This window comes from Stenella coeruleoalba (assembly GCF_951394435.1).
Source record: "Stenella coeruleoalba genome assembly, chromosome: 2".
NCBI classification, from domain to species: Eukaryota; Metazoa; Chordata; class Mammalia; order Artiodactyla; family Delphinidae; genus Stenella; species Stenella coeruleoalba.
The window spans coordinates 39107261-39130928 of NC_137147.1; the positions used below are offsets into that span (position 1 = coordinate 39107261).

General features: G+C 36.1%; 2 protein-coding genes across 2 annotated transcripts in view; both read right to left on the reverse strand.

Moving 5' to 3' along the window:
- Positions 1–4189, reverse strand: LOC307182310 (von Hippel-Lindau disease tumor suppressor-like; the record flags this gene model as incomplete). Its single annotated transcript, XM_079913566.1, has 2 exons — positions 1–658; positions 4164–4189. The coding sequence occupies 2 exons, from the start codon at positions 4187–4189 to the stop codon at positions 1–3; spliced, it is 684 nt and encodes a 227-aa protein (XP_079769692.1).
- SNAPC1 (small nuclear RNA activating complex polypeptide 1) overlaps positions 3676–23668 on the reverse strand; it is a 26589-nt gene continuing 6596 nt past the window's right edge. Inside the window, exons 5-10 of the mRNA XM_079914273.1 lie at positions 21470–21628; positions 19881–19949; positions 19106–19168; positions 16423–16573; positions 8361–8459; positions 3676–5761 (exon numbers count right to left, since the gene is read on the reverse strand). Of these exons, the coding sequence (XP_079770399.1) occupies positions 5709–5761; positions 8361–8459; positions 16423–16573; positions 19106–19168; positions 19881–19949; positions 21470–21628 (594 nt within the window). The 3' untranslated portion in view covers positions 3676–5708. The remainder of the gene's footprint in view (positions 5762–8360; positions 8460–16422; positions 16574–19105; positions 19169–19880; positions 19950–21469; positions 21629–23668) is intronic.

Consider the following 23668-nt stretch of genomic DNA (forward strand, 5'->3'; position numbering starts at 1 on the left):
TCAATTAAAATCTTCAGTCTCCTCTGCCATCCACTGATTTTCAATATGCTCCTGGGGCAACCGCTCCAGGTCCTTCCACACATTTGGGTGGTCCTCCAGATCTTCGTAGAGGGATCTCGCGATGTCCAGTCTCCTGTAATCCTCAGGCTTGACTAGGCTTCGCACAACCTGGAGGCACCACTGTTTCAGGGTGTACACTGGTAGTGTGATGTTTGCAAAAATAGGCTGTCCATCAACATTGAGAGACGGCACAAACAGCTCAGTCTGGTTAACTAGAAGCCCATCAGATGTCCCAGCATCTAGGAAGACCCAAAGATGACCCCGGTAGCTATGGATTCGGCGGCCCGTGCTGGGGGGCAGCGTCAGGTAGGGCTGCACCTCGCCGTCGAAGTTGAGACACACGGGCAGCACCACGCGCGGGCTGCGGTTGTAGAAGATGACCTGGGACGGCTCGCGCGTGTTCACTGAGCGCAGCATCGGCCGCGACCGCCCTGCCTCCATCTCCTGCCGGGAGCGGGGCTCCTCCGGGTGGGACTCTTCCGGGCCGGACTCCTCCGCGCCGGCCTCGGCCTCTTCCGCGTTCCCCGCCTTCCGGGGCACTACCTCCCGGAGCCTAAAACTCGGTAATTCAATATTTTGTCGGGTGTCAATGGTAACACTAAAGAAAATAAGCTATGTCTTTTGATTGGTTGATTAATCTTTATACACAGAATGACTTTCTAGACATATGGTCTCTAAATAAAGGACAAGGTATTTCATTTTTAAATGTAATACCATTAGTTTCTGCTGAGAAAATTTTATAGGCAACTAGCTGAAGTTTACAGAGATAATACCTTCAGTTAACCAAGTATAATAATATAGACAATGTATCAATTATGCTGCAAGAGACTAGGAAACTATGAGATAATCAACTATTTAAAACATTTAACAAAGGCAGAAGAGTTAACAAATTTGAGACTATAGCAAAATTCATTTCAGTTAAATCCTTTACACTCTATGAAGTGCAACAAATTATGTGGGTTAACTGAAAATAGTTAACTGAAGCTAACATAGCCCAATTCGTTAAGTATTATGGTGATAAGGTATCCGAAATCAACCTGTAGATAATTATATGAAAGCTTTTTTGTCATTTATCTTAAATAAGACTTTTTAAAGCCTCATATTGAAGTGCTTGTAAGAAAAGCACTTTTTTATGTGAAGGGAGAAGCTGGGAAACATTAAAAGTAAGCACATGACGACTACAGAGCAGGGGACATCCACAGCTATCAGAGCTGCTGCGCCCACTACAAGACAAAGCACCATTTTACCAGCCATGGCTCTGATGAGCCGGTCGCCTTCCTGTCCTCTGTAATCTTAAAATAAGCCTCCAGCAGTTAAGATAACGTGAATGTGCCTTTGTTCCTTGCAGCTAAATAGGATCCTGTCCAGACTGTTCTTAAAAAATCCAGACCCGCCGTATACAGCATATTAAACCAAATAATTCAAGCAAAAGAAACACCACATAGGGGCTTCCTTGGTGGCGCAGTGGTTGGGAGTCCACCTGCCAACGCAGGGGACACGGGTTCGAGCCCTAGTCCGGGAAGATCCCACATGCCGCGGAGCAACAAAGCCCGTGAGCCACAACTACTGAGCCCACGTGCTGCAACTACTGAAGCCTGTGCGCCTAGAGTCCGTGCTCTGCAACAAGAGAAGCCACCGCGGTGAGAAGCCCACACACCGCAACAAAGAGTAGCCCCTGCTTGCTGCAACTATAGAAAAGCCCACACGCAGCAAGGAAGACCCAACACAGCCAATAAATAAATAAATTGATTTAAAAAAAAAAAACCACATAAAAGGGGGTTATACAATGTGCAATGAAAATTACTACATAGTTGTTCAAAAGATAAATGAAAATGTGAGAAGTTAAGTACTCACAGAGTCTTCTTAATGCCATTTTAAAAAGCGAGCATTCTTCAAACTGTAATTTAATTCAAGAATCAAGTGTAGGTTGGGAAGGCATTAATAACTGCTTATTTTCCTAGGTTCTTTATCTCAAAGCAAGAGTAATTTTCAGCCCATAGAGTTCATTTTTAAAGATACCTCAATTAAATATATTTTCTCTATATATACATGTGTGAATCTTCTTGTCATAACTGAAATAGGTTATTAGAAGAGGCTATATAGTGTACCTAATTCAACTTGATAAAAACAGACCCTCCTTGTCAATTGAATCATGAGAGCTTTGTCTCCCATAAATCCGAAGATCTGTGTAAACACAAGCTTTCAATCATTACTCCTTAAGAAAATCACCTCAAAAATCACATTAACCACTAATAATCACTTTCGTTTCCTTGACATCCAAGTACTTTTTAAAAGCTTACACTTTCCAGCTGTAATTATTTTGAAGTTTAGCATTCATATCTTTGCATTTTTAAAGCAATATGCAGTTCTTAATATTTTTGAAAAGTCAGTAAATGGTTCTGTATTATCTTGAATTTACAGCTGACAAAAGGATTTAGACAAAAAGAGATGAATTTCTCAAGGACACACAATGAATCACTGACAGAACTAGGATAGAAATTTTTTACTTTCTAGCTTCTAGGTCAGAAAGTTACAAGTATTCAAACCATTTGGATAAAGTTTTTTAATGCATTTCCCTGTCATATCACTGTTCTGGAAATCCCTGTAGAAGACAAAAATCTTTGCCTAAAAGTTGGTTCAGTATCTCCTCTGGCAGTACAAAATAATTTGCAGACGGTACAACTGTATCTGTTTCAGGTTTTAACAGGCTGTTAAGGAGACTGGGAATGTTTCCTCACATTAAATACATCAACTCACAGTTAGGAAACCTTTGAGACATTAAGAGAAAGGGGTTATAAACCCAGATGGGATCTTAGATGAGCTTACAACCACGTAAACTCATAACAGTACCAGAAAACAAAGACAACACGCTATGATTTCTTATAGAGAAGTGCACATTTCCAGGGTAGTTTTCTTCCGAAGAAATAAACTATAATAAATTATTTTATTTTCCAAGTGAAAAATATTCCCCGAATAAGCATCCATACAAGCTCCATTTTCTTCATGGCTACACTTCTTTTATTCATTTTTTTTTATAGATACCCCAAGTAAACCTGGTATCTAACACTAAAACTATAATGAGTTTTCTACTCTGAACAATACTTTCATATATTAAGATTTCTGAAAGTAAAGTGGTATGGTTTTAAAATGTAGCTTGTGTTTATGAACACTGCCACAACCCCTCTTCTCCCACAAAACATTAATTTCATAAATATTTCATATTAAAATCATGTATTTACAACTTGGTGCCATTTTATTATAATCAGTTGACAATACAAATAGCTTACTTTAATAGGTAACCAGTATTTGGACACCATATTTTAATTCTGAAAACCCACTGTTAAACACAAATATGTTCTATTGGAACTCTGCCCAGTAAGCTTCAATTTCACATCTAAAGCAAATCTATCAAGTGCTTCACACCCTATCTTCAAAATATATTCATGAAAAATTTGCTATCAGCTAAAGCACTACATTGTCATATGTAACCATATAGCAAGTCACATCAGCTTAATCCAATTTTGTTACTCTTTGTCAATCTTTCTACATTTTCTGCTTTTAAGATCCTGGCTGTATTCAACTGTCAACAATTACAAAGATTGATAACCAGTGTAATGGAGGGTCCCTTGCAAATACTGTTAGTAGGAATGTAAATTGGCAGGCTTTTTGGAGTTCAATTTGGCAGTAATAAACAACATTTTATATATACACAGCGTTTAACAAACAAATTTATGTGTAGATTAGGTTTATCCAACAGAAATACCAACCTGAGTGAGACAAGATATACACACAAAGATCAATGCAGCATTGTTTGAAATAGTGAAAAATGAAACGAAACTGTGCAGAAGTTAACAGAGCAGGCCTGAGACTGCTGTCCTAAAAAGGCTTTCTTTGCAAGGTTGGTCCCAGGCAAGAGTCTGCTAACTTGGCAGGTAAACAGTTCTCCACACTGATATAAACCTTTCCCTAAAGACCCACACCTGGGAAATGAAGGCATCATGGAACTGATGTACTACATAACCCAGACTGCCCCGCACCTGAGGCTCAACTGGTTTCAGATAAACTTTCCTTACTGTTTAAGCCATCCTGAAGTGGGGTTTTACTTCTTGCAGTCAGTCTGGATTTCCATCTCTGTTGGCTTACAAAAAAACGACTCTGAAATTATAGGCCAGAGCCCTGTATCTGTACCCCAGATGGATTACTAACTCTGTGAATGTGGACAAGGCACTTACCATCCGGAGGTACAGTTTCTTCAGTGTACAAGTGAAATGATACCTTTTAAAAGTACTGTTGTGAAAAAAATAAGAGGGCAACTCACTGTGTTAGCTGTACAATGTCTGTAAACTTTAATGTTTATACAAATCCTAGCAAATAACCCGGTATACAAGTGGCCAATAATGGATCCCAACGTTAGAATATTTAAACCCCAGAAGCTCTGCCCAATATCCACATCATGAAAACTGCCCTATCTGTTACCAGAAACATCTGAAGTCAAGGAAAACAAGGGAAACAGTCAAGGGAAACAATTTTGTTTCACGGCTAATGTGACGGCACAGATTCTAATAAGCGAAGTTTTGTCTGGGCTAGTGTCAGTATTTTGATTTTAAAAGATTACACACATTTTCACTCACGGGGCATTTGTAGAATTCCTGAATATACCACACTGGAAAACAACATGGAGTTTAATCAATTTTAAGACAGGCTGAGCCAGCCACATGATGTGAGATGGTCTGCTATCAGCAGCAATTCAAACACCATGGCTAAAGCAATCTCCGTTTAAATCTCTCAAATGATAAATTAACAGAGAGGCACAGTCATGAAGCTATTGAATTTTTTTCTTTAAGTACCAACTTTCTGTACCAGACACATTCTGAAATGTACATTACCACTCTTAAAGGTTTTATTAGAAATAATCAGTATTTAAATGTTGTACCTAAACAATGTATTGAGTAATCATATTATATGTATAACTGGACAAATACATACATGTATCTATACCTACACAAACATACATGTATACATATAGACATGTTAGGCCAAAGAGAGCTTTAAAACAAGCACAAAAGAATACTTAATTGATTACAGAAGTAGAAACTGAGCTTCCTAAGTTATCAATCACATAAGTTACTGACCATATAAGTTTCAAACATTAAAAAAATAAAGCAAACAAGGCAAAAACTTTATTGCACTTAACAACGTAATATATAAAATAGTTAATATACATCATAAACAAACATTACCAAACTAGATATAAAATAATTAGCCATTTACGTATAATAAACATTAATATTTCAAGAAAAAAGATTTTAAATAGAATAGCTAACACTTCCAGAACTGTACTAAGATAGTATAATAGCACAAAAGAGTTGTAGGAAATAGCAATAATCTGCAAATAACAGAATTATTTCTATTACATTCTAAATCCAAATTTTATCATTTATGCATATTTCACAAAAGATGTTAAAATTAAATTTTAGAGTAATACTCTAATTTTTTTTACTTTTATTCTAGAACTATATTAAAGTATTGACATTTCAAAGAAATACCTACAGCTTCCCAGAAGAACTATTTTTAATACTCGCAGTCTTCCTGTTCAATACACAAAATATACATCTTTTCTTCTGTCAGAAAGCTCAAAATTAAGTACTCTACACCAGGCTCTTTGTTCTGTGTTTTCTTCTCCTCTTGGGTGCAGTGAACTCTAAAGACAAAAAATTAAGAAGCCTGTCAGGTCTAAAAAATATAATACTTAATTGATAATACACAATTAAACTATACAGGTTGGCATAATAGTAAGAACACCTTCACAGCAAAGATACAAGAAATCTTAAACCTGACATATACATGACTTTTATCCTTCAAAATGATACTGCAGTTGTAAACTTACTACTGGAGGTCCTAATCACCCTAAATACTACTTGATAATAAGCTACTCTGAGGTTGTTTCATAGGGGTAGGCCCTCCCTATAGTTAGCATGGGCCCAGTATGCCAGAGCTGAAAGGTATCTGGGCCAGTGCTAAAAGAAAGTGACTAAGATTTCAATTGCTTTCCGATTAAACCTGAAAATGTAACCCAAAACAGCAGTACCATACATCTTTTTGGCTACCATGGCAGATGCCATGACCAACACTCAAGTAAGTGTCCATCTAGAAACAGCTGTGAACCTAGAAGTTACTGATCATTAAAAACAAAGCAAATAACAGAAGACACAAAAACATGAAAATTATGGAAGACGTAAAAGAAAGGAATATTCCCCTCCAATGAAAACTGAAAGGAGAGTGACAGGAAAAGGAATGAGAAAAGACAAAGAAAAAATTAAGAAGAAAAAGAAAATAGATTCCTGGAAAGAAGCGGCAGCAGGCCAAGAGAATGATGTCCAGAGTAAAGCAAGTCAGAGGCCTGGAGACTTCTTTTAAGAAGATGACACCGATAAAATGCCTAATGTGCTCTAGTGTTTCAAGGGGAGATTTATACACTGAGGAAGAGTTTGGGGGGTAAATTAGTGATAAATACATAAAGAAACAAATTAATAAGGCAAAAAAATTATTAACTCTTTAAGGCAAACAATAAGTGTTCCGATTAAGGGAGAATCATAGTATATATCACATGGCCCTGCTGCTAATAATGTTTTGTAAAATGCTGAATACTGATATAACTAAAATAATAACCATATTGAGAGGGTGGGAGATAGGAAGTATCATGTGTTTGGATTGGGAGGTAAAGAATACATAAAATTATTATATTGTAACATCTTTGTATGGTGACAGATACAACTAGACCTGTCATGGTGATCTTTTTGTAATGTATAGAAATATCGTATCACTAAGTTGTGCACCTGGAACTAACATAGTGATGTAGGTGAACTATACTTCAAATAAGAAAAAAAAGAATATATTAAGGAGAACTAAATCCTTGCCTCCCTCAATAGATAATTCATAGAACTGAAACATGAATAAGTGACAATATAAACATGTTATTTAGAAACATGGAGATCAACACCAAAATAATTATAAAAGAGTTGTCTCTAGGGAATAAAAAATGGGAGTCAGAGTCAGAAGTCTGTGGTAATGAGTGTTATAAAACTGTTCATTGTTAAATTCTGTGCTTATGTAATTATGATTTAATAAAAACCAAATTTTTAAAACTCACAAGCTGATAGATTTTAGAATGGGACTGGCCAGGCAGCCATAAAGGTATACATGTGTTTGATTGTTTACTCACAATAAAAGCTACCAGACAAAACTAGAAAGCAACTACAGTCTGAAACTCACAAGATTATAAAGGACCGTTTTATGCTGACATAAGCAAATCACAGAAGCAACTCAGATTTCTGAAGGAACAAATACTCTCTTTTAATTGTCTTTGTCTTCTATATGTTTCCATAGCACCCTGTTTCTTTACTACAAGGTACTGTGTTGTTTTTCTGCACACTAAACTGTAAGGTCCTCTGGGCACAGACTGATCTGATTCATTACACAGTAGTTACTTAGGTCCACTATGAGCCACTCCCTGTGCTCAGATCTACACTCACTGTGATCAAAATAAAATGGTTCTTAAACTCTTCTACTATATATCTTTATATTCCCATACCTACCTAAGCACTTGAAACAAAATAGGCACTCAATAAATGCTTGCTGAATGAATACAGCGCCAAAATGAAAAAAAGTCATTAGGCAGATTCTTAATATACATTATGTTCATTATCATTGATGGAGTACCAATTATCAAGCCTAGCCTGCTATGTATAACTTATTCTGTACATTACTGTAATTATTACTAGAGATAATAATTATTTAAACTATTGTTTAACAAATACTACAAACAAATTAAGATCACAGCAATGCAAAAAGATGTAGCTATTTTAATTCATGTTGTGCAATTTACCACTTAGTTACAATCATCTCACAGGTGAAAATTTTACATTTACTAGAATTTGAAATTAAGTATTTTTTAACAATAAAATATTTTAAAAAGTTATATACAGTAATTCACATTTTGTGACCTTTGCCCTTTGTTAGAAATACACTTCAGACACCATCACAATTATGGATATTCATTTACTAATAATGATATTTTCCCTATCCTTCACCTCTCACCTGGACTGACCCCTGCCTCTCCATATCCATTCATTTACTGTATTATCACTTACTTTTAAGTGTCATGATTAACAGTCTGATTAATGCTAAAAGTCTCCAATGTACCAAAGTTAAAGCATCACAGGAACACACAGCCAACTGTCATGCTCTTCAAGGGTTCTAAACGATGCTCTGCAAGTAGTTCGATAAAATTTCATCTGTACCTGTTTCACTAAAACTTTCATTCTCCTCTTCCTCTTCTGTAATTACAGGCATACTCAGACTTAAAGATTTATCTTCCGTATGTACATTTTGCATGTCACCTGGAAATAGGTGAAAAAGTGATTTTATATGAAAACAAAGCTAATCTTTGAAAAAAATTTTTATATAAATAATGACATTATTATAATAACAAAAATTAGATATTTAAACTAAAAGCTAAAATTGTAATGGTAAACAGAAATATGCATATAAAACTACCTATCTTTTTAAAAAGTGTTAATAAATTTATAATATATTTATACCTATGTTTTGAAAACAGTCTCTAATCCTTCCATTAAAGTAAATAGAGGAAAAGGGAAGAAACAAAATTAGCCAAACATGGATATATTATTCAATCTTTATCACACACAGCATAGCTTATATCTGCAGACATCAGGGAATAATCATGTGTATTACTTCAATTTTATTAATTAATCACCAATGTAATTCTAAAGTTAATAGCCTTGTTTTTTTTTTTTTAAAGACTGATATGGATTTAATGACAAATATTCCGTATTGGTTGCTGAACACCAGAATGCTTTCCAAGGAACCATCATTAAATAAAACAACCTGAAAATAAGGCAACTCTCGCATACACAGTGCGCACGCACACACACACACACAAAACCTGTTACTTTTAGGATCATTAAATTATTCACTATTTTAACAAACAGCTGTGAAATCACATTACAGTGAAGGAAAATGTGCACAAACTTCAGAAACACAGTTCAGATTGTCTATGAACACAGGTTCTTAATTTGTACTTTTTCACATATGCACAGCCTCCTGATCTTGAAGAGGCCACGTGATAGCCTTGTTTTTGAATGCAGACACACTTTCCTGTATCACCACATATGTTCTACAAGATATATTTCTCTTAGTCAAAATTTGCCAGTAACTTTCCATTTTCCAAAACATTGGAGGTTTTCTACATCAACTTTCTGTTGCTTGAAGAAATATCCTAATCAAATTATGTCCTATCAGGTCTCACTGAGCACATAACTTCCTTGTCCAGTAGCAACCGCCCCCCACAGTCACTCTTTGATCCTTATGCTTCTCCACAACACTTACACCACCTCATATCTTAATATATAATACATAGTAAATGTAAGCTTCACAAGGATAGACTCTGGTTTGTTTAGGTTGATGTATCCCCAGTACTTAGAAAAGTGCCTGCCATACACTAGAGCCTCAATAAACTATAAATATGGATTCAACTATCTTATAACACAGTATTTCACAGAGTATATATGTTAATAAGTACCTGCCAGCACAGGAGACAAGAAATTAAATGAAGATGAGTTTAAGCTTTCTGCTCTGAACACATGTATTCTGGGATCTTAATGGGATGCAGATTTTATGGAATGAATAGATTGCTCCAGATGCAGTTGAGTAAACTGTAGCAATAAGCTTCCATTTTAAACGCAATTCAAACTTAATAAAATAATACCAATTTCCATTAAGTTATTAAAATAGAATTTTACCTTTACTTGGAAGTCCTAAGTATTAGATACAATAATTTTTTTACATGATTTTTAAGATGACAGATAATATTTTAGGAAATCTATTTCCATATCTAATCACATTTTTGGCAGTGGAGGGGGGTGGATTTTGAACCTATAAAATTTTTCAGTTGTTCACAAGATGATAATCAGTACAATCTACCTCAAATTACTAATATTGTTCTTTATAATCTTGTACCATGGGCATCCATATCAACTATTTATGATTTTTTTTAAATCCACATTTACAACCTAACAGAATCTATCCAACAATGTCAAGGGAAGGATTTCTGAGATAAAAACTGTCACTGAGAAAAAAAAACCTTCATCTAGTCACATGATGATTAACTACATTTTGAGATCTATTTCTACATTAAATGAGTAAGTTTAAAAAAGAAAATCAGGGCTTCCCTGGTGGCACAGTGGTTGAGAGTCTGCCTGCCAATGCAGGGGACACGGGTTCAAGCCCTGGTCTGGGAGGATCCCACATGCCGCAGAGCAACTAGGCCCATGAGCCACAACTACTGAGCCTGCGCGTCTGGAGCCTGTGCTCCGCAACAGGAGAGGCCACGACAGTGAGAGGCCCGCGCACCATGATGAAGAGTGGCCCCCGCTTGCCACAACTAGAGAAAGCCCTCGCACAGAAACGAAGACCCAACACAGTAAAAATAAATTAATGAATTAATAAACTCCTACCCCCAACATCTTCTTTAAAAAAAAAAAAAAGAAAATCAATGTTCTCTAAAAGCTCTGAAAAACAAAATACAATGCTTCACCCACTTACCACGTAGCCAGGAACCAAGAAGTGAACACCGAACTTCAGGATGTTTATCTCAAAGTCCACATATTAAATAAAAGCTCATGAACTTCAGTCACAGATATGTTCCTCAGGCCTTTATCCAGAACCTAATTACATTTATTTATGTATGAATAATGGCAAACCCATTTCTTAAAACCAGTACAGTTAAGAAGCAGCAAAAAGGGAGAAAAATTGCTACAAGCCTGCACACTGAGAACAGAATGAAGACACCTACCACAACAAATGTGACAGAAAAACATAAGAACTGACGAAGTCCTGCAGCACAAAGCCGTAAGTATAAAGGTCAACTGCCCCACACACTTAAGCTATTTGATAGGATCATTATATTACAAAACCCAGTAAAATAACATGCTAATGATGATAACCTTGAATCATAAAGAGAAAACTAAATTATGTTCAGGATACATTGTTCTAGAAAATAGGAGAGCATAAAATACATGTAAAAAATAATTAATGCACATTGTAGAAAACAAGAAACATACAAAGAAGAATGTAGTATGTTTTAGAAAGATATCAACCAGAATAATTAACCGTTTAAAAAGTAAATTTTGACATTTAAATAATTAACCTCAGTTATTCACACAACTAATTCCTCAGAGGCTGTCAGGTCGATAGTTTTACTCTGCTCGAAGCTAATCATGTGGAATGCAATGATAAGTAATAGACAATTGCTCAATCTCAATACATACAACTATAGGACATGCAGCTAGAATACAACAATTACTTAAGTGCGTGTCTAACTGGAGCTCCAGATCCACATTTCCAATTACCCGAGAGACAGCAAATAAGGCAGTTAAAGATTCAGACTTGGATTCAAACAGACTGCCATTCAAGTTTCAGCTCTATTTATTAGTTAGGTGACCTTGGACGTGTGAAAAAAGTTCGGCAGATAATAAGTGTTACATAAATAATAGTTATCATCTTCACCAATGTATCACCATTACTATTACTGATGTTCTTCCAGAAGCATGCGTGTTATGTTCTAGGAATGGTGAACAGGTATAGCTGAAGCTTAAATAATACAAACTTGGGTAAATCCTATCAATATACTTGAGCACCTATTTACGTGCTAGACAGCTGTTACAGAAATTGAGCCTAAAAAGGCAGATCAGGGCAAATTCTTCCCCCAAATGAAATCTTCATTCTGTGATCCTTATTCTGTTAAAGTCACAACATCCCCCAGTTGCTGAGGCATTAAGCATCTTTGTCTCATCCCTCTCTACCAGCCTAAATATTTGGTTACCTGTAGATATCCATTGGCTTTCCTGTTAATCTGCTTGTCTAATTCCTACAGCCACCCGGCCAGATCCTCATTACTCCTTAACAGCCTTTTATTTAGTGTTCCTATCCTCAGTTTGTTCCCACCTACCTTCCATACTACTCCCAGATTGATTTTCTTCAAAGAAAACTGGTCATACCACTTGCTTGCTCAGAAGTCTCACATGACTCCCCTCTGCCTACTGAATGAAGTCCAAACTTCTTGGTTCCACATTTAAGGCCTGGTCACAATATAATCCTCAACATATCTTTCCACGTTAACAGTAACTCTTCAACACATCCTTTATGCTCCAGGCAAAATGGGCCCCTCAGGGCTTCCCTGGTGGCGCAGTGGTTGAGAGTCCGCCTGCCGATGCAGGGGACACGGGCTCGTGCCCCGATCCGGGAAGATCCCACATGCCGCGGAGCGGCTGGACCCGTGAGCCATGGCCACTGAGCCTGCGCGTCCGGAGCCTGTGCTCCACAATGGGAGAGGCCGCAACAGGGAGAGGCCCGCGTACCGCAAAACAAAACAAAAAAATAGGCCCCTCACACGCTATACTTCCAACTACCTTGCCTCTTTTCATGCCAATCCCTCTACTTGCCTTAGTCTAAGGAATTATTGTTACATTTGTTTGTTTTTTAATCTTTGGATTTTTCCTGATAACAAAACATATGGTTATCACATAAAAGTCAAACAGAAATTTATGGACTTAGAAATTTCCCATCCCTGAGAATTAATCATTGTTATATGCTTCTAGATTTCTTCAATGATATATATTGTACTTCTGTCTACATTTTTTTAATTGAAGTATAGTTGATTTACAATGTTATGGTGTACAGCAAAGTGATTCAATTTATTTATATATATATATATATACAAACACACACTCACACATATGTACATATACATATATATACACACATATTGTTCCTTTTCAGATTCTTTTCCGTTACAGTTTACTACAATATACTGAATATAGTTCCCTGTGCTATACAGCAGGACCTTGTGGTTTATCTATTTTATATTATAGTTTTGCGTCTACATATATATTTATTAACAAATGAATCATACTCTTCTTTAAAAAAACATTTTCACTAAGCAATGTATCAATATATTTTGGACATATTTTCATGTCAGTATATATAGAACTTTCTCCAGCTTTTTAATAACTGTAAAATATTCTTTTATATGGATTTTTCAACGTTAAACATTTTTTCAATGTTGAACATTTGAGTTGTTAACAGTCTTTGTCAATAATCCTGCAATGAATGTCCTGTGTGTTTTTGTCACTTGTAAAGGATAAATTCCTAGAAACTGAATTGCTAAGTTAGAAGGCATGTCCATTTAAAATTGATTAAAATCAGCTGACAGATGATTTCCAATTGCTCTCTAAAAAGGATGCGCTAATTCATTCTCCCACTCAAATTCAGATTTCACCTCCTCACACTTTCACTATCAATGGGTATTCAGTTACCTTGAATCTTTGCCAAAATAACGCATTACATGAAAATCATGTTTTAAATTACATTTCTTTCATTATTAATGAAATTAAATATCTCTTCATATGCATGGTAACCACATTTTGTTCATGAATTGCCTGTTCATGACCTCAGCCCATTTTTCTAAAGGGTGGTGGTCCTTTTCTTGCTAATTTATAACAGCTCTCCTAAAATTAAAAAGTTTAGCATTAGTCTTATGTGCTGCAAATGGTTTTACAAGATCTTTTGCATTTTATGGAATATAAGACACCTCTTTTTGAAAAAACTATGAAATCAAAAATACTTTTCTACTTTGAGGAAATGAACTTTTAATTAAAGAGAAACTTTTTAGTAAGCACTTGAATCTTTTTTTTTTTTTTTTTTTTTTTTTTTGCGGTACGCGGGCCTCTCACTGCTGTGGCCTCTCCCGTTGTGGAGCACAGGCTCCGGACGCGCAGGCTCAGCGGCCATGGCTCACGGGCTCAGCCGCTCCGCGGCATGTGGGATCTTCCCAGACCGGGGCACGAACCCATGTCCCCTGCATCGGCAGGCGTACTCTTAACCCCTGCGCCACCAGGGAAGCCCAGCACTTGAATCTGTATTAAGATGCAGAATAACAAATTACCTCTGCTTCAGAGGAGCGACAAAGCTGGTTACCTGGAATAGTTGAGTTACAATTAAGGATCTAATTCAGATCACATTTTGGTGTACTTTCTTTCTCATGGGTTAAACCCTCCCTAATACACCTGAGGTAAATTCAATAACAAACCTCAGCTATCCTTAAAAGTTAATTTCAGAGTTTATGAAAATGTTTTCGCTAACTACATTAAGTAAAAAATTATGGCTAGTGAAAGAAGTGATATTTCATAAGTTACGTGTGGCCAACATTTCAGATGAAAAGGAACTTTCATTTAAGTTCTTTCCTAGCTTGCACTCGGCTCCTCCGTTTCAACTGCATAAAAAAACTCTTTTCCAGACGTTTAAGAAAGCAGCTTGACCAACTTACCTCTCGGCTGCACTTGTAAGAAGTAAGGTGGATAATTAATAAAAAATGCTTGTGCAGGTTTCTAAACCTAAGTATCTTTGATACCTTAGAAAAAAATCTACCAGAAGTTACTTTTTTAAATATGATCAAACTAATCAATCCTTTCCTCATGTCCTCTGTTTTGGTTTGGTTTTGGCTGAATTAATATATAACTACCATTTTTAATGCGGTACAGAGCTAGGAGTTTGGATAAATGCATAGTTGTGCAAAATATTGAATATAGAACAATTCCATCACACCAAAAATTTCCCTTGTGCCCTTTTGCAGTCAACACCTCCCTCCACCCCCAGTTCCTAGCAACCAATGATCTTTTTTATGTCTCTGTAGATTCACCTTTTCCAGAATGTCTTATAAATGGAATCATATCATATATAGCCTTTTCTGTGTCTCATTTCTGTCACTTAGCACAGTGCACTGAGATTCATCCATGTTATTACATGTATCAGTAGTGCCTTTATTCCTGAGTAGTACTGCACTGTATGGTTATACCACGGTTATACAATGACCAGTTGAAGATATTTAGGCTGACTGCAATTTTTCGCAATTATGAATAACACTGCTATAAACTTTTGCATAGAAATTTTTGTGTGAATATAAGTTTTCATCTCTCTTGGGTAAATAACAAGGAGTAGGACTGCTGTGTTATTTAGTAAGTATATGTTTAACTTTATTAGAAACTGCCAGTTTTCCAGAGTGACTATACCTTTCTGTATTCCCACCAGAAATATATGAAAGTTCCACTTGGACCTAAAACATTTACTATCTGGCCCTTTACAGAAAGTGTGCTGACTCCCTACATCTGGAGGATATTTTTTTAAATCAAGAATGGATGCTGGATTTTATCAAATGTGTTCTTGGGTAACTATTAAAATGAATTCACATTTTCCCCTTTAACCTATTTATATGGCAAATTATATTGATAGATTCCTAACTGCAACATCCCTGCATCTCAGAATGAATGTACAGTCAAGTTGTTTTATATCTGAGATTCTTTTGATACATAAAACTTAGAATTTTTTCACTAATACTTATAAGTGAGATTAGTCTAACAGTTCTCTTCACAATATCTGCTAGCTGTGTAAAGAAAACTAAAAACATTCTCCTTCTGAAGTATTTCTTGATTATCCTTAACAAATGTGGTATCTCCTCCTCTGAATTCTCAATGCACTTCAAGCATTAAGTTACGGAACTGATCATATCTGGACTGTATTAAAGGTATTTAACTTCAGTTCTCCCTCCGCTGCCTCAATATAGGAAAAAAATATGTTACAAGGCTATAACATATCTTCATATACTGCTACAGTGGCTCTGCGTTTCTTATATTAGGCACTAAATATTTACTATGTTTCTAATGCTCCTTTTTTTCCACCTGAGCCTGTTAATCAGATTCCAACTTTATGTATGGTGAACATATACTATTTGTGCAATGCTTAAAAATTAAACTTTTTGAGTATATAGTCATTTTTTTAAAAAACCAAATACCAAAAGTAATTTTATAGATAAACTATTTCAAGAGAAAAGCAGGTTCAGCTTAGCTAGTGAAGTGAATGGAAAATACAGTTTATAGAATGTATTACTTATCATACCTTATTCTACACATAAGTTTGATTCACACACAAAAATTACTAATAAAGTATGCTCCGTATAATTCTGGATTGATTCTATAACTATCTAACTATATCACTTTGGACAAGTTATTTAACCTGTATGGGCCTAAATTTCATCATCTATGAAATGATGAATTTGATGACTCCTAGAGTCCCTTACAGTAGTAAGATTCCAAGAATCTAAGATAATTTATTTTTAATATTAAATCTCACAAGGTTTTTAAACAAGTAATCCTTTTTAATAAAGAAAACATGGTGAGAGGAGGTTGTAAATAAGACCTGTTTTCCCTTTTTTAAGTCTCAAAAAGTTACCTCTGTTTCTGGAAGACATCTTCCCTCCTGCTGGTTTCAATGTCTCTTTGTTTATTCTTTTCCTAGTTGCTTTGGTTTGTCCTTGACTAGATGCAGAATCAGAGTCAGAAGAATCAAGTTTGACCTGACGATGCCTTCTTGACTTGGATGCCTAAATAGTTGCAAATCCAATTAATTACAATGAATCGCAAAATGAACCCAACTGACAGGTGATTTAGGGAACAACAAAACAGACAAACAAAGATGACGAAAGATTCACAGAAATATTGTCATAAAGTACTTTACCATGATACTAGCTTGGTTAATACCTGTTACATGTATATACTCTTTTAGCTTTACAACAGGAAGAGTTCCCTGCAGCTGTCATCCTCATCTGCCCAAACGGAGTTAAAATATCCTTGCTGGGTTAAACTGTTGCAGTTGCATGGCTGGGAAATGGAGGTGTAAAGGACAAGTACCACCATTTTTACCACCTGATAACCTATTCTTTTCTTCTAACAACATTTTATTTTCCTTAGTTAGCACCATGTACTTCAAATGGAACTACTTTATGCCTGGCTCTACGTATGGCCATGTGGCCCCGATCTAGTCAAAATGAGTTTCACATTCCCAGGGCCACCATGATTTGTTCAGGGGTGGGTGTGTGATGTGTGTCATAGCTGATATAACTCAATTTTAGAATTTTGTTTAACTATGAGAAAGGAAAATTCTCCCTTTCCACTGAACCTAAAGCTGGGAACATGCAAGGCTGGAGTTGTCACGAATCGCACTTGAAGGCAATGAAAGCAACATAAGAGGTGAGAAACGGAGGGACAGTCCAAGGACTTTTTAGTTACATCAGTCAATAAATTCCCTTATTTGCTTAAGCAGAGCCCTGACTACAGGAGTTTTCAATGAATGTCATATATGTGGTGCAGGTATTAACAACAGTTTAAAAGCTACCATGCACTGTATGTTAATTATACCTCAATAATTTAAAAAACTACAACTATGCAATAACACACTCATAACAATTTATGGGGATTATAATTTAATTGTTTAATAATTTTTTAAAGTATTTCACAATGTCTTAAGAAATACATTAAACAACAATTAGCTTATATAATATGGAAATAGTTCTGGTTTAAATGAATTTGGAATAATTTATTGTCCTTGATGCTTTCATTCAACAATATTTTGTACTCAATTTGCTGTAGTACAGCAAATATATAACACTTAACTAATCTATAGTCACTTTTAATTTTTTCATTTATTCCTTTTTATTTCTACAACCAGAGAAGGATAGTAGTTTCCCACAGAATAAAGTCATTTTTAGATTCATAAAAAAAAAAAACAGAAAAAAATACGAGCTTATTGGTGCTCCTTCCTGAAACCCCACTAAAATGAGAGGAAAGGAATAAAAATGAATAAACTCACAAAACGGAGATAATAGGAAACAATGCGGCTGTAAACAAATCAACAAAATTTTGGAAGTGTAAAAGTGATGGCTGACTTAGAATGCAGAAAGCTGAAATCTAATTGCCTGTATTGAGGAAGTCTACAAGGAAAGCTGGTCCAAGTGGATCAGGAATTGGGGTCATCAGAAGTGGGACTAAAAAAATGGGTAGATATATGAAAAATCTACATAGGGAATAGTAGCCCATTTAGCAGCCTCAAAGGTGAACAACTGACCTCTTCCTGTAGAAAACAGGAGGCTTGCTCTCTGGAGAGTCTAAACCAGAGAAGCTGAGGCTCGAGGAGACCAGTATAGCTAAGAAGCGGATAAAGCCTCTTACTAGAAATAGGTGGGTTGAGTGAAGCCTCCAGAAGGAACTGTGAGCCTGTTGGCAGATTCTCTGTAGGCACCCAAAACATTGGCAGCTGGGCTTATTTACCACTTTCCTCCCCCAGGCAAGGGAATGGAAGCCTGCTCTCTGGTAAAAATGACTAGATCCAAGAAAAGCATGGAGGCTAAAAAGCTATATCTCCACATGACCACTCTTAATGACCTGAGGATCTTCAAACGTTTGAAAAAAGCCAACAAAATGAATGACAGAGAATGGAATAAACAAAAATAAAAACTCTGGGGAAAAAGGAGGAAACTTCAAAAAACTAAATAACATCCTCAAGCAGATAAGCATATTGCATCCAGAAAAACAAAAAGATAAAGAACACATTTTTTAAGTAAGAAAAGATTCAGAGAACAAGAAAAAAAATCTTAGTAATCAAAAAATATCAGCAGAAATAATAAAAATTCAATATAATGACTCAGAAGATAAAGTTTAAGAAATCTCTCTGGGGCTTCCCTGGTGGCGCAGTGGTTGAGAGTCCACCTGCCGATGCAGGGGACACAGGTTCGTGCCCCGGTCCGGGAAGATCCCACATGCCACGGAGCGGCTGGGCACGTGAGCCATGGCCGCTGAGCCTGCGCACGGAACCTGTGCTCCGCAACGGGAGAGGCCACAACAGTGAGAGGCCCGCGTACCACAAAAAAAAAGAGAGAGAGAAAAAGGTGAAGATGGTTGCCTCTTGAGATCAGAAGTACAGGGGCAGGAAGTGGTAGAGCAGGAGACTGCTGGATTATATAAACTTTACAGTATTATTAGTTAAAACTATGCACAAGTGTTACTTTGATGAAAAAATTAAAACGACTAAAAAAGCATCACATAAATTTCTAAATTACCTTATTAAAGAAATAACTTACCTCAACAAAAACTGAAAAGGCCCTTGATTTTATTTTCGCTAATGATTCTGCCCTTTCACTTCTCTGGAAGTAAAAATAAACAGGAAAGGGAAAAAGTTAAAACACACAAACACTGAGTGAAATTATGAATTCCCAAGTATTTTTTTTATCAGAAATAAGATTTGAGACAGAAGGCAGGGTAAAAGGAACTAACATTTATTGGACATATATTAAGTAAAGGCATATAAACATGCACTACTTTCTAACAGGTGCCATGATAACATCCCCATGGCTGTGGATTGCTTTCATTCAGGATTTAAGGAGGATATGAATGAAATTCCTGGTGACCAGGCCATTCCCTCCTCATCTTCCTATGCCCAAAGATGGCTCCTTGCCTCATGCACTAAGATGGATGAAAACTCTGGAGACAGAAGGCAGTAAATAGTAGCTTGTGCTCCACACTGGCTGAAAGGCCGAAAAGACATAGTATTACAAAAGCCTTACTCTGCCCCTGTCAGGACTGAGGACACCTTCCACCACCATCCTTCCCTCTCCCTGCTGAAAACTGTGAACATCCCACTCCCAATCTATAACTGATGTGGTCTTTCACAAGGTTTCCAGCAGAGAACAGGCTAGCCCTTCATAGAACCCATGTTACAGAATTTTCTGAGATATGTATTAGAATACTGACCATGGGACATTATGGTTAATATACAGAATCACAGCCACACATAAAATGAAAAGAAGCTAACCAAACTATTGCCCCATAAGCAATCATATAGTGAATTTTTCTGACCTCTGACTGTTGTGAATTTCCTTCACTCTTTTCTTCTCCATCTTTAGCTTTCAATTTTGAGGATAGATTCTGAAAGATCAAAAAAGTTATATTTACACATTTACAATTCAAACCAGCTAAAAATTAACTGAAAATCAATTTCAGACCAATGAAAATCATTTACTTTAATTACTAAAAAACTAAAAGAATATTTCACAGTATCAAAACATGGTTCACCACCTGACATTAAGATCGTGGTTAGGTTAAAGAAGAGTTACAAAATTCATCAAGAAAATACCTAAATCCTCCTCACTAATGAAAGATGACATGCACTTTATTTGGTAGTGAGAAAGCTGGTTTATTCTCCTTTCCTTCAGGTTTTCAAAGGTCTTAGTAATGCTCATTAAAGAGAGTTGTTAAAAGACAGCACTACAATAGATGTTTACGTTAAGTGCCTAGGTCATTTGTGCAACCCATTTGTAGCACTTAAAATATTCAAACATCCTAAAATGTGCTCTCATTAAAATAAATGTCCGGAGAGGAAGCAAATTATTTCCTTCTTCCCAAGGCCGTTATCTCACCACTTTCCTTATTTATCTTTTCTAAAATTGAGTTTTGAGCCATCTCCCTTTATATAATCCAAAAGTAGCAACGAATCTCTCTGAATAATGCTATATAAGATAATAATGCCTATCTAGCATTTGTGAAAACACTAACACATTATCAAACACATAGTAAGTAATCAGAAATTACTTATTTTTTCCTAGAAGTATTTAGTAAAATTAGATGGAGTAGTGGTTTCAAAAGTAAATTTAGCAAGGCCGGTCTTCAGGTTTCCGGAGTAAAAAAGTTTCTCTAGCTGAAAAGGCTAATGTGGAATATGGGCAGTTCTAGCATGAGTATTTGGATCAGAAAACTAAATGGAAGACTTGTGTTGATGCGATTTGTAAATGGATAAAGGAAGGCAGGTAGAGCACGTGAGAAACAGAAAACACATGCTCTGTCACAATGGGAGAAGCCATCACTCAAGTCTAGCTGTCCACTGCCATGCAGCAAAGTAGGACCAGTTACCAAACCTCTCACTTTTAACAGAAGTTGGATGTCTGGAATTTTAAGTTAAGTCCACAGATATTTAAATGTTGGTAATTAATTCAAATTTTTTAAATATTAGGAACAATGTTATGCAAAGAAGAAAAAAGTATGTGCAGGCTTTGGCCCAAAGACTGCCAATGTGTAACATCTGGAGAATGCTAAATTATAAAGATTGTAATAAATCCATGGTACACCAAGATTATTTATTCCTCTATAATTATGTATACTACATAGTGTACGTGTGAGTGTATAATGGATATTATTTAGCTATATATTATATAATTACAATTATTAATTATAATTATTTAATAATATGCTATATAATTACATATAAAATCCATTTGTAAGATTAAATAAGATCACATGGCTAATAACTGGCAAAGCTGATACTAAAAAAGTAAAGCACTCGAGATCTTAGCTTCACAAGAGGTAGCCACTAAGCAAGGCTGCCTCTCAGTCACGTATAGCCAGTCACGTATGATGCAAATGCAAAGGTGACATATCAAACAGTTACAAACCTTTCTGTCTTTGTGCCATTGCTGATGCTCCAAAACTATGTTCTTGATATTGTCAAAAAAATCATCCTTTATCAAGCTGAGGGCTTTGTCTGGATTGGATCTATCAGCTGAAATTATATGTTTCATTCTCTGATAATGGTCATGAACATTCAGCATTTCCTAAAAGTGAAACGATGAGTCCTTTAATTCAATTTTCAAGGAGAATCTTAAAGGCAAAACCATAACAAAATAAAATCACCTTCCAAAGTGACAGAGTTGAGAAGGAATAACATACTACAGTATATTGAAAATGATATAATTATGCAAACTAGTACAACATTATTAATGAAGAGTCTGCTTTCCAGAAGTATGGAATCATTGAGTTCAACTCAACAAACATTAGGCAATACACACTGTATGCAGAAACAATGGCGAGAGACTAGTAAATATAAGATTGCATTCCTAGATGTAACAAAAATGATTTATAGTATAGCATACCTTCAAGTATTACTCCTGATAACTAAGATCACATTTTTATTTCATATTGTCACATGAAGGACATTTACACAGTTCTTTATGCTCAGCTGGAAATTCCTACCTAATGACTCTCTCCCAATCCTCCACAGAGATGGGCTGACGTTCACGAATCTCAAAGCTCTGTGCCTGTCCCCATAAGCTTCCTCATTACCTCAGTGATAAGATTCAAGATTAAATGAAATAGTGATTTATGACACCATTTGAGGCATCATTTATTAGACCTTCCTCCCCCAGGAAACTCCAGACAAATGGGCAGGTATACAGGGTAAAGAGAAAGGTAGCATAAATACGGCAGGCGGACTTAAGAATCACATAAAACCAACACTGGGACTTGGCTCACAGACCAGCAGAGAACTATCCATCACAGATGGTCAACAACCTCTGAGTCATCCCCAAGATAGGCTACTCAGTGCCTTTCTAGGAGATTTTGACGGACTCCATCGATATCTGTTCAAGCAATTCAAAACTGTTCAGGAGTGGCGAGTGCTCACATATGCAAGATCTTCAAGGGGGAAGAGTGTCCAGACATGGGAAGCCCCTAACTTTTTACACGGTACAATGTGCTATATTCCCATTATTTTACATGCACTACAATACAGGGCAAAGACCACTAGCTGGACCTGGTTTTGAGCCTGAATTCCGGCACCTGCTAGATTGTGGCCTTGAGCAAATCCCTCAGTCTAAGAATCACGTTCCACATTTGTACAAAATGAAGTAACGACGCCTAATGCACTATAAAAGTATTAAGTGAGCTTATACAAGTGGAAGTATTCTGTATGATGTAAACCACTATACAAAATCAAAGGATTAAGAAATAAAAGACAGTGTATGGGCTTTGGAGCTTTACACACCTGGACATTCAAATCCAGTGTCTGTGTCTTACTTTATGCAAATTACTCAACTTCTTGATCCTCAGTTTCCTTGTTTTAATTTTTATTTATTTATTTATTCTTATGGCCATGCCACACAGCATGTGGGATCCTAGTTCCCCGACCAGGGATCGAACTCGCGCCCCCTGCAGTGGAAGTGCGGAGTCTTAACCACTGGACTGCCAACGAAGTCCCTCAGTTTCCTTGTTTTTAAAACTGGGAAAATACTATCTCTTCTGCAGGGTTATTATGATGATTGGTGAGATAACATACAAAAAACATTCAGCATAGTTCCTGGCACATGGTGAATACTGAACATGTAATGCCATTAATATAATTGTAAATATAAATGAAGAAACAGATTCAAAAGTGAAATGATTTGCTAAACGTCATATTTAAGTAGCAGAGTTGGAATTAGAAGGCAGATGCCTTAAAAAAATTGTAATTATGTATGGTGATGGATGTTGACTAGATTTACTGTGGTCATCATTTGGCAATATATACAAATATCAAATCCTTATGTTATACACCTGAAACTAATATAATGTTATATCAATTATACCTCAATTTTTAAAAAAAATCAGATAATTTCATTCAATATCCTATTCTCTTGTTTTATTATACCTCCTTAACCACAAAAGAGAACTAATGAGCGGCAGAATCATGACCAGAATTCAAGTATGCTGACATGAAGACTTAATAGCATTTGTAGGCAGTAGAAGGAAAATAGAAAAGTATTAAATTTAGGGATTATCAGTGAAAATGGGTCATGGGCTATGCTAGGACAGGACAAATAAAGCCAACACAGGTATTG